This window comes from Dreissena polymorpha, chromosome 1 (assembly GCF_020536995.1).
Source record: "Dreissena polymorpha isolate Duluth1 chromosome 1, UMN_Dpol_1.0, whole genome shotgun sequence".
In the NCBI taxonomy this organism is placed as follows: domain Eukaryota; kingdom Metazoa; phylum Mollusca; class Bivalvia; order Myida; family Dreissenidae; genus Dreissena; species Dreissena polymorpha.
In genome coordinates this window covers 115,131,640-115,143,811 of record NC_068355.1, presented here as the reverse complement: position 1 = coordinate 115,143,811, position 12,172 = coordinate 115,131,640, and the positions used below count along the sequence as shown (strand labels likewise).

Genomic DNA, 12,172 nt, shown 5'->3' with positions numbered 1-12,172 from the left:
GAGAGTACTTCTTCCATGATAATGGGGGTCCAGCCTTCACGTTATCCGCCTAGCTTTTCTTTTGACAGCCTTGACTGCGACCTTCCTCTCCGTAAGTGTGGTATGGACAACTGTCGTGAACACCGCGTCGTGCTTGGTCAATGATGATAATAATGTATGTATGAAGCATAATCCATGCGGAATAAAAATGTATTTACGGGAGAGTTATGAGAAGGCTTAGCACATGAACATCTATAATCATACAGAAGTAACGTATCCGCTTATGTGATTAATATTCAACTATCGACTTACACAATACATAAAAGTGAGACATTTCGGAAGAAACCCGGCTTACAAGAACAATTCAACACTTCATTAAGTACGTTATTTTCATACATGCTGTCTTGCAGCATCGTTAACTCAAATCCTATTGAAGTCATGCGCTTATATAATATTTGTATCATAATTGTGCACTTACAATTTTACCTCACGATTGTTAAAATGCTGTATTAACTGTACATGTAATATGATCCGTATAATCCTGCTAGTTTATTAAAATTAAAATAATTAACTTTTTCACATTTTATTTTAAAAAATCGTTATTTAATATATCAACATTTTTTAAACAGTTTTTGCTTTATGTAAACACCTAAACTACAGCGTTATGTGCAATGCACATTATTTGCGACATATGTTGTTGTATTAGTTTTAGTATTAATATTTATGAATAATTGGAAAACGTTCTGGTGGATGAAATAGACGTCTTTCATTTAAACAAAGGCTTGCACAGGTAGTCCCTGCATTGTTACTCGTCATGCAAAATAGATCAACATAATAATGAAAACGTTTGAATAATATCACGCATTTAAAATCTATACAGAATAAACGAACCATTTTTAATTATTACACCAATTATTTAAAGTGTTTTTTTAATTACCAGCCAGTCAAAAATTAAATTGCATCAGGCTCTACCAATGTATTGTCAATACAAATCTGAAATAAGTTTTCTTAAGAGTTTAATCCCGTAGTTTTATCCAAAATCACGCAGTCCGCAGACTTTGTTAAACACTCGTAAATCCGTAATGTCTCCTGCTGTCGAATAACCGAAAATATAGATAATCTGTTTATACTTGATTACAAATAAGCTGCACAATGTGTAAATTATGTCCATGTTGCTAATTAAGCTTTCAACCTGACGTTAGGATGTACAAAATGCTTCAGGTATATAAACGTCTAAATTTTAGCTTCATTACCGAATGCTCAATATCCTCGGAGCAACGACAAAGGTAAGTCTTTTCTAACCAGTTTAATTTTCTTAAGGGATATTGATTATGAACTGATATTTTCAGTTAAATATTGATCCTGTATCACACTGTATCTTATAATTAACAAATTTCATATATTGCTTCTGAATAAAAGGAAAGAAAGTGAACACATAAAGAAGGCTTGTTTGACGGATGACTTTTGAAGCAACGACTTCTGTTAATGCATTTTTAAACTGCTGATTTTTGTCGAAAGGGCCTTTACATTTCTAATATAATGGTCAATTAATGACATTGATAATTATCTCAAAGTGTGTTTCCTATATACAGCATTGGTGTAATATATTGAAAACTAATTAGAAATCATATAAACAAGTTTGCGTGTGAATAATATCCAAATGGGTCGCTTTTCTCAAACGTTATAACACAGTCTCATTTCGCAAATTGTATTCAATGCGTCAATAATAATCCTTATATAGGCAAAATGCGTTTCATACAAAAAGATATGACACTAAAAATTATGTCGGAATCTCATTGTGGTGTTACATTTTGTTTTGAGGAAGATAAGCGTTGCATAATTCTTAAAATTTGAATCAATGAAGTATGGCATGGTAAATTTAACTTTTTATCTGCTGCAGTCGTTGGTTTAAACAATCGCTGCTACTAACAAGACATTGGAGTTATCCCCATAATACAATATTGTAATCGGCATTGGTGATACAGACTATACTCACTATAACACATTTTAATAGACACGTAGTTCGACTTAGATATATAAATGTGTGTGTAATATTTAATCATGTATTACATGTCTAAATAATATTTTTTTCAACATTATAAACAATACTCACAATCTCAATAAGTATTAGTCACGAATGCCAATAATATGGAACGATGTAGCTGCGATTAATAGGACTTCAAGTAATATGCTTAAATATTCTCGCATTCAGTTTTCGTGTCAGATTCGGTCTTTCAGTTATGACGATCTTGTTCAGCCCTTTCAATTGCAGTATATTTGCTTTCCAAAGAAAAGGTTGGAGAATCCATTAGTATGCTTGATACATGAGTTTTAATTGTGGGTTTATAATTCCATAAGTGCGACGTAAATCTTCGATTCGTTTAAAGTTTATTTTTTATTAAAATGTATGCATAACATGTGTGTATGGCATGTAATTATTGATAATCAAATCTGTTTAATTATTTTCACATAATAATATTTAGTATAAGTATTATTTTCCTCACACCACATTGTTTAAAATTACTTTTATATATTTTGTTCATTACTGTAAAAGCTGTTAACACTATTTTCATTCAGTATAGTATTTGATGTTTATTCCAGTTACGATCAAACAAGATGAACACCAAACAGTTGATGTGTTTGTTAGTGGCGGCCTTAGTGCTTATAGCGACTGCTCCGGTAGCAAACGCTCAATATGATTACGGATATGGCGGTAACAACTATGGTTACCCCGGAAACTATGGCTACGGGGGAAACTATGGCGGGTATCCAGGAAATTATGGCGACTATGACAACTATGGCGACTATGACAACTATAATGGCGGATGGTTATACAAACTCATCGGAGGGGGTGGCAAAGGCAAAGGCAAATGGGGTGGTTACGGCAAATAATAAATGTCGTAAAGCATTGCTTAAAGGTAAATGCGATATCTTCATTTCTGTTTATCTACTAATCATAAAGAGCATAAGTGAATTGATTGTGTTTCGTATAAGATGTGTTTTTGTAAAACACAGCCTAAACAAAAAAATTCAATAACGCAAACATTTTTAAAATCTCAAACACGATTCACAGTGCCTTCGATGTCTTATGTGCAAAGTAATTGGTATCAACACAATGTTACCATGAGTGCATACGGTTTGAATTATCCATTTGTGTTGGCTTACGTTAGACGTAATTTGCAAAAGTGGTCACGATGTTAATTTTCATTACCCTTTTCTTTTTCTCAAGGCAAAGTTTTGCTGTCCGTTGCCTCGAAACATGAAGTATCATTCGAGTCTGTTCACAGGCGTTTCCATTCAGCGTATTACATTTATGAAGATTTATATCCTTTTATTAGGCTACAAATTGTCATTTCTGTTTCAGGAAAACGCATCTAACTAGACCATACTTGGATACATGTACAGCAACCGTTTCCTTGTAATTTACGTTCAAATAAAGTTGTACACATCAATACATTAACTAAATCGCAAATCGACTTGGTAAATTTTTATGCCCCCGGTAGGGAGTCATATAGCATTTGAACTGTCTGTCCGTCCGTCCGTCTGTCTGTCCGTCCGTCTGTCCGTCCGAAAACTTTAACATTGGCCATAACTTTTGCAATATTGAAGAAAGGTACTTGATATTTGGCATGCATGTGTATCTCATTGAGCTGCACATTTTGAGAGGTGAAAGGTCAAGGTCTAGGTCATCCTTCAAGGTCAAAAGTCAAAATATACAATCCAAGGGAAGTAATAAGCTTTAAAAGGGAGAAAATTTCTAAACCTGCCAAATGATTTATTGAAATTTTATTCGTAGGCGCAATAGGGGGCATTGTGTTTCTGACAAACACATCTCTTGTTGTTTCCTTAAGTTTATTGAATACATATGGGAACACGTGTGTTTTGCTAATAAATAATTTTTTTTAGGACGAAACAGATAACATAGAGGAAATTTGTTGGATTCGATGGATTATCGATTTTTATGTACGAGTGATCATAGAAAATGATATTTTCACGAGAAGCGAACCACGAGTGAAACTATATATTTTCTATGATCACGAGCGAATTAAAATCGATATTCCACCGAATCCAACAAATTTTCGTTTTATGTTATGATTTATTTCACAGTTTATATACATTGTTAAAGAGTTTAACCAAGAATTTTGTTGGGATAATGACGTCATTTCGTCAAAAAATGACGTCATTTCACAGTAAACAGTGAAAATAATAGATAATTTTCACTGTTAATTTTCACTGTTTGAAACAGTGAAATTATCAGTTTTAATTCACTGATATTTCTCTATAAACCACCGAAAAGAATAAAATAAAATACTCATCATAATGTAGCTTACGCTTAAGTCATGGATTCTAGTTTAGACGATGTAATTTAAGGACAATATTAAAAAAGCTCGACATACTGACGGCGATTGTATCAATTAAATAGTTAATCAATTAGTTGACCAGCGAACAAAACAGAGGAACAAACACTTACACTGATTTTAGGCTATTATGCAAGAATGCTCCGAATAAAAATTGAACATATCGTATGTATGAGTTTTTCTGCAAAGACATAATATTATTATAATTATATGTGCACGTTTTTTTAATTACCATTATACTATCTGTAAAATACTAATTTCTTACAGGAGAATACATTTCCGTAAACATTTTCTGGACAGAAATTCCTGCAAACCTGCGATAGTCTTTTTCTAAAGGCAAGTGAATAAAAAACATGCAAATGGTTTAAGCGGGTGTCATCGCCTTTAAAAGACACGTTGAACCTCACAGTCAAACCAAACTTTATCGCAAAACGCACAAGGGTATATATCTATTTTGCCATTATAAAGAAGTTGTTTTTAACCACCAATCTATTCAGCAACAGTTATCACGTGATAACCTAGACAATTGAAGAGGCATCCTCGATCTTATCTAGCCGTACATAATATTTTCCGCCTTTGACTTGTTCTCCCGACGATCGATCTCCGCCTTCTTTGGAAACGTTTGCTCATGATTGACAGCGATCCGTTTAACATGCTCAGTGTCAGCACTGGAACTCTTTACCAATGGCGATGACGTCGTTAACCTGGTCACGTATTGCTGGCTACTAGCATGATTTCCTTCGGAATTAGCTTCTTAATCAAACCTAATACAAACAGGCCTGTTGTCGTTTTCAGCCACTTCCGCTACTACATTACCCGTTTTCCGGCACTGTCCGTGTTAAACCAATTGGTTGAGGCAACCGACATTTATGCCTTCGCTCAGACCCCCCAACATCGACCTTTCTGACCGACGATACTTCAATAAAGTCATCGTTGCTGTCAACTTCTTGACCATCCAGAACATGACACCCTGATTATTCAAAATTTCAGCAGACCCCGCAGCGACCTTTGCCAACACATCATACTCCAGAAGCACTGCATCATCAATCTTCGAAATAACAAGCTCGCGCTCTACCACACTATCACCAAGCTTCGGCTCGTACAGGCCATTGCCCATTTTCCAAATAGGCAGTGCCCCTCCCAAGATCGAATTTCCGCTCATCATCCTCCGACTATCCCCTTCCGGTATCGTGTGGTTTACTATTTGTGAGATTATGGTTCTCGGCGCCCCAGTGTCTTTCGCGGATATGAACTGTACTCCGCTCACACTCGCATTCACAAACAGACCATCGCCGAGCTCACACAGCCACCCCTTGACGCCCATGTGTTCCGGAATCTTTTAACATCCTCATTGATTTCTTGTTGGCCTCGCTCGCTGCTGTCACGTAATTACACATTGTTCCTTGATCATACACAGTAACAACTAAAGTTCATTTCTGTTTTTATCGAGATTTATTTCTGTTAAATAATTTCTAACACAACGCTTCCAATGTTCATGAAGTACAATTTTACATCGCGGTGGCCGACATGGCCACCACGTCAAGAAAGCGTGACTACTCTACTCGATTGTCAAACTAGCTCCTCTCTTCATACAACGCAGATGCCAATTTATACAATAATGGACAAATAAATTGGGTGACGGCTGTCTGGATGATTGACTTTAACATACGTTGAATTACCTGATACGGGATGGCTTTATGTGTGACTTACATATCTTGTGCATATATATGCCAATAATTAAGCGAGACCACGTTTGTTTAACTGCATATATGAAAGTTCACTTGTCATTTAACATGAAAATATACACAAATTAACAGTGCTGCATGTGCTTACCATAGACATAACTAATTAGTGAACCCAGCCATGGGCAATAACTTGGTGCATTTTTCTCGTCTAATTTGACGATGACATATGATGCCCATTTATGCATTTCTTCATGAAGACAGATATTATGTATTCAGTTACACCGAACAAGGAATATACATGAAATACACCAATTATGCGACACACCTCATTTTCATTAAAGAAAGATTTAATATTGAATGATTTAAAATCTTTAGAAAGATCAAATCCTGAATGACAAGTGTCTTACAATATCATGTATCAATGTTAAATGACGTTGATCGATTGTCCACGTAACACTACAGGCGTTGTTTGACTAGTGACCTCCTGTGCTGTCCATTCGAAGTAGGTATTGCCCGGGTTGAATATGTACCTGTTGCTGTCTAGTAGATGTCTTGGTTTGTTGTTTTCTGTCTATGTTGATTCATGGGTGATGTTATCTACCATTGCTGTCGTGAAGAAGCTCTATCTATCGCCAAGCTGTGTAGGCAAATCGCACGTGGTCGGTTGCACTCATCTGCGTATCAAGGTTCACATCGAGGCTGGATATGTCATCGTGGTTTCTGTTGTTTTTGTCGCTGAACCAGCCGTCATCACGTCGTTGTTTCTGTTGTTGAATCCATCGTGATGTTGTCTCTGGATATGGTGTTGATGCGTACCGCGTTGCTTATCAATTGTGACGTCTGTTAAAACCTTTGTGATCGCATTGTTGTTTCTGTTGTTGTGGATTGTACTTTTGTTCTAGGTTCCAGCGTCTTCATTTCTCTTGGGACATTAAGATCTTCTATTGGCCATAATGCTCACGAGGTATTAACTATAGCAGTGTTCTCCTTGATGTCTTAGGCCTCGGAAGTATCATTCCAAATGCGTTATCTACGCATGTCAAACAGTTGAACGGCTGCATCTACTCTATAGTGTTTAACGTCACAAGTATTGTGTCCAGTGTTGCGTCACTTGTTGTCCTTCGAAATCTTCTGGCGTTGGTCTTCTTTTAGCGATAGAACCAGGTATTCACTTTGAGAGTAAACGCCGTGATGTTCCATTCTAATTATGTTGTTTGTTTCTTCTATTCGTTGTGGAAGGCGTTGTCTCGCGAAGTCGCTCTTCTTCGGCGTTGTCTTCAAATCTCGATATTTTTATCTGCGTCGTGGTGATACAAGTATCAGTTGTTCAAAATCATGGCAAACATTTATAAATATCCCCTTAGTTATTGTTAAATATCGTCATGACAACTTACTGTGATATCTTATTAAAAAAAAAAAAAATTCTTTACAACGAAAAAATATTAGTCAATTCCTCAAAACATACTTCGGATAAGTACTTTATTGACCTAGAGTAATGGGTAATGATAGACGTACCTGTTCATATCATTGTTTCATAAACCTCATCTTTGTCACTATAGTTTTGCCGTTGGGCATAGATTTATTGACATGTTTGACCTGTGCACTTGTAAAAATGCGCAAATATGACAAGGCAGACTTTTATATATATGCATTCATAATATAAGAACACGTATCGGTATACTTCAAAATTCAGGTCTTTGCTCCTAATCGAACTACTCAAATAATTCTTATGCGACATCGCATCTTCTGTCCACAGCGTAATTTGCTTCGATGGCACAGGGATAAATTCTCTTACTCATGAGGACGCTAAGGTTATCAGAACCTCGGGCTCGGTATGTCCGAACGCTGATCAGTCAGCCGTGCTCATAAAATATAATTGTAACCCTTAAACAATTATATTAGAAATTTAATGCGTACATATCGTTATATTTTCACTGCGCTATACGCGTCAGATCGCATTAAATTCTTACTTAAAATTACTCAAGACCTTCAATATTACCGATATCCTACATATATTTGCATCAACACAATGACGTATATACATATTTACATAATATTTTTTGTGTGTGTCTGCCCTATTCATATTCGCAATCAACATTATTTTTCTTATTTCCTATTTTCTTTCTTTTACAATTCGGAAAACTATTTTTAAATTTTCCAATAATTTTATTTATTCGTCCTCTTTAATTTTCTTTATCATTCTAATAAACAAAACCCGCCTTATTTTCTTTATTAAAATAATAAACAAAACTGTCTTAAATAATCTAAATTCCTAAATTCTTAATTCTGCCAATGTAAAATACTAGGTAAATTCTTTGAATATCATCTCCCAGTTTTTTTATTATATTAATAAATAAAACCACCGCCAAAGTTTCTTTATTAAAATAATAAACAAAACTATATAAGATATTATTATTTCCTTGTACGTTTTAATTAAATGGAACTTTACAAAATATACCAACAATTTAAAATGGATTTGTGCGCAAAAAAACGCACGTTCGTATAAAATCTATATTATAATCATACACAATTTATATAAAATTCTTTAAATATTCTCAATGATTTGTTCGCCTCTAATTTCATTATTTCTATAACTCAGAAAATTCTGTAAATTTAAATTACTTTCTTTTTTATTTATTTTATTCTTAATATCCCGATATTTTAGAAAAACTACAGATCAATGAAAAACTGTATGATTTTGATACTTGCATAATTTCTTCGTACATGATTAATTATTTCTTTAAACACTTAACTTCGCAAAATTCTTTAAAACAATTCTGAAAAAGTTCGTTGTCATAACGCTTTTGTTTTACGTTTTATTTCTTACTTTATAAAATTTGACATAAAACCCTGTTTGCCATAATTTATGAAAACACTGACCGTTTTCCATGTTGCGTTGTTTTTTCACGTTGGCCTGTGATTCCGTATAGTGTTGTTTGTACTCCGTTTTCCATGTCGCGTTGGTTTTTTCCTTGTTGGTCGTTAAAATGAGTGGCACTTCTGGTTCATCCTGGCACTGCGCACCATAAACTGTGTAGTGTCACGTAATTACACATTGTTCCTTGATCATACACAGTAACAACTAAAGTTCATTTCTGTTTTTATCGAGATTTATTTCTGTTAAATAATTTCTAACACAACGCTTCCAATGTTCATGAAGTACAATTTTACATCGCGGTGGCCGACATGGCCACCACGTCAAGAAAGCGTGACTACTCTACTCGATTGTCAAACTAGCTCCCCTCTTCATACAACGCAGATGCCAATTTATACAATAATGGACAAATAAATTGGGTGACGGCTGTCTGGATGATTGACTTTAACATGAGTTGAATTACCTGATACCGGATGGCTTTATGTGTGACTTACATATCTTGTGCATATATATGCCAATAATTAAGCGAGACCACGTTTGTTTAACTGCATATATGAAAGTTCACCTGTCATTTAACATGAAAATATACACAAATTAACAGTGCTGCATGTGCTTACCATAGACATAATTAATTAATGAACCCAGCCATGGGCAATAACTTGGTGCATTTTTCTCGTCTAATTTGACGATGACATATGATGCCCATTTATGCATTTCTTCATGAAGACAGATATTATGTATTCAGTTACACCGAACAAGGAATATACATGAAATACACCAATTATGCGACACTGCTCTGCTCTACTTTGACCTCCCTCTGGCAGCAAGGGCTGGTCCACTCCCGTTTAAATGATCTTCTTTTGATTCTTTTCCGGTCGACGGATCTACTTCCGGTTTACCCTTCTTTTTCGGACATTCACGAGCAAAGTGTCCCTTCTCGTGGCAGTAGAAACACTCAATGTCCCTATTTCCTTTAAAGCCACGAGGTCGAGCCTCTTCCGCCTCTAGCTTCTCCACTCTAGCTAACAAGGACTTCACGGTGTCCACATTGTCCACGTTCTTTACTTCCGGTCTGGTGAAGCTTGCTTTCCGCTTCTGGCGAGTTTCATCTGGGCACCGTCTAAGGTAATCTCCCACCTCTTCAGCGTATATATCATAATCGACGGCTCCCCGCCCACCCCCACGGCTCTTTTGCGTATCCATCTGCATATTTCGGATCTGAATGACTGTCACCGCATTAAACACCGCCTCATCTATAGTCCGTGGCTCCTTATTATACTCGACTTCAAATCGAATCATCTCGTCGTACAGACCGTCTAAAAATCGTCGAACACGATCTTCATTTCGCGTTCTTCCATCGCGCCCACTGTGCGCTCTATCGTAAAGTCTCTTTAATTCCTGTGCAAACTCTTCCAGGGTTTCGCCATGTCGCTGCGAACGGCGGCTAAATTTGGCCGCGAACGACCGTGGATTTCGATTATCTTGAACCTACTATCGATCTCGCGCAGCAGTTCGTAATAATTGTTGAGAACATGTGGTGGCAGCTGGGAGAAAACAAATTGCGCAGCCGCCCCTTCCAGCCTCGGCAACAATTGGTCTAACCTTTCGTCTTCTCCCCAACCATACCGATTGGCAATTGTCTCAAACTGCTCAATTCACGTTTGCCATTCCTCTTTACCGGTATATTGGGCCATGCGCTCGCCTGGCTGTCTACGATAGTCTCGATCCTGGACATGTGTTGGTCGCCTATGTTGTCCATGCGCGTTACCATGGTCGCCGGGGGACAATACACGACCACGTTGGTCTTGCTGGCCTTCATACGCGGGATAAATCAAACCGGTATGCTTGATGTGCATCGGGACCGTTATCTCCTTGTCCTTTCCGACCGACTGGAGACACGTATCGCCGAGAACCGTACCGCTCCCGTACGCTTTCGATAGCAGGCTCTCGCCTGTGTACCGACTGCGCGTTCTGAACTACCTCATAGGAAAACGATCGCACCATTGCGCCGTTATTTGCGTCTGCTGGTCGAGGTTCGCGACACTCGCCGTGGTTTCCGGATCCACCATGACCGTTTCCGGTATGACCACGCACGTCGTCGTTCGCCTGGCAGTTTGCTTCCATCGTCGTTTTGCGCGTCATTACTTTCACGTCACTTATGTCACGAGCCATGGCCTTCAACGCCTCGTTCATGCTCAGCAATTGGTGATCTAAATAACGATTGAAGTTCGAACCGGATACTCGACCCTCCGGACCCACGACATCAGCACTACTCCCACACGATTTTTTGCTCGACCGTTCACAATCATCGTCGTCCATGCCGCTTCCGTTACGCTCACAGAAATATATTTCTCCCTCACTGTCAACTGGTCTAGGTTCTGCCATTTTAGGAGAGCATTATTTATTCACGCGAATATATTAAATAATTTCTCTCGATAAACGCAAGCGTAATGCTAAATCTTCTTGTGAAAATGTTAGTAATTGCAGTAACCAGCTATTATTGTTCCGTATATTCAGATTAGCCGATGACCATGTGTACAGCGTATTTATTTAATTTAAAATTTCAACTCGCGGTGTTGCGAGGACGCCGTTAGAATAATAAAAAATGCATATAAATCGCTGTTATCATTTGCTTTAATATTTAATAATTTTAGTCGCTCACTTTAGACGCCGCTCGTTTTCCGTACTATTTCGTGTATGTATTCTTATTATTGTTTATGAGTTAACAGATTTTCTTCTTCTTAATGTTTATGGCGTTAAGAGTTCACATCACAGGGTTAGTTAAATAGTTCTAATCCATCCGCTGCCACCAGAAATTGTTGGGGCCTAGCTCTAAACATTGGTAGCGTAATAAAGTTAGGCAACAATGTGTCAATAAAACCACGACGATGAATCCGAATGATCAATTTTATTTCATGCGGTTGGAATGCAAAGAGTCACAATAACGCATTAGCATTAAAACGAGCAACAGTTGCTTTAAAAAAGTTAAGTGCGTTAAATTCTCCGAAGTTAAAATTAACATTAGATTATGCGTCACATCGATGACGTAGACATATTGACAAACAGTCACACTATTCAATGTGCGTCTTAAAATATTCTAATAGATTGAGCACTCAGTTACGGAATCCGGATAGTGCCAAGTTGAATGTCGCGTGTCGACCTTCGAGGTCGACACACGACATTCAGGCGACATTCTCTCGACGCTCAATACGAGCTCAATAAGTAGTTGTAGCAGTAGTAGTAGTAGCTGCAGTAGAAGCAGTAGCAGCAGCATT

At 37.2% G+C, this 12,172-nt stretch overlaps 2 protein-coding genes across 2 annotated transcripts; one reads left to right on the top strand and one right to left on the bottom strand.

Annotated features, from left to right (window-relative positions):
- The first annotated feature begins 1,212 nt into the window (after positions 1 to 1,212).
- LOC127846005 (neuropeptide-like protein 31) lies at positions 1,213 to 3,451 on the top strand. Its single transcript, XM_052377189.1, has 3 exons — positions 1,213 to 1,265; positions 2,581 to 2,897; positions 3,344 to 3,451. Exons 1-2 carry the CDS (start codon positions 1,236 to 1,238, stop codon positions 2,869 to 2,871), a joined length of 321 nt encoding a protein of 106 aa, XP_052233149.1. The 5' UTR covers positions 1,213 to 1,235; the 3' UTR covers positions 2,872 to 2,897; positions 3,344 to 3,451.
- A 6,247-nt stretch (positions 3,452 to 9,698) lies between these two features.
- LOC127845746 (uncharacterized) lies at positions 9,699 to 10,196 on the bottom strand. Its single transcript, XM_052376896.1, has one exon. It carries the CDS (start codon positions 10,194 to 10,196, stop codon positions 9,699 to 9,701), a length of 498 nt encoding a protein of 165 aa, XP_052232856.1.
- Positions 10,197 to 12,172: the final 1,976 nt, after the last annotated feature.

What these genes read in the sequence shown, in the direction of transcription:
- LOC127846005 (XM_052377189.1), top strand. Translation starts at nt 1,236, where the DNA reads ATGCTCAATATCCTCGGAGCAACGACAAAG. An exon ending in TCCTCGGAGCAACGACAAAG is followed by an intron (nt 1,266 to 2,580) that starts GTAAGTCTTTTC and finishes TGTTTATTCCAG; the next exon opens with TTACGATCAAACAAGATGAA.
- LOC127845746 (XM_052376896.1), bottom strand. Translation starts at nt 10,196, where the DNA reads ATGATTCGATTTGAAGTCGAGTATAATAAGGAGCCACGGACTATAGAT.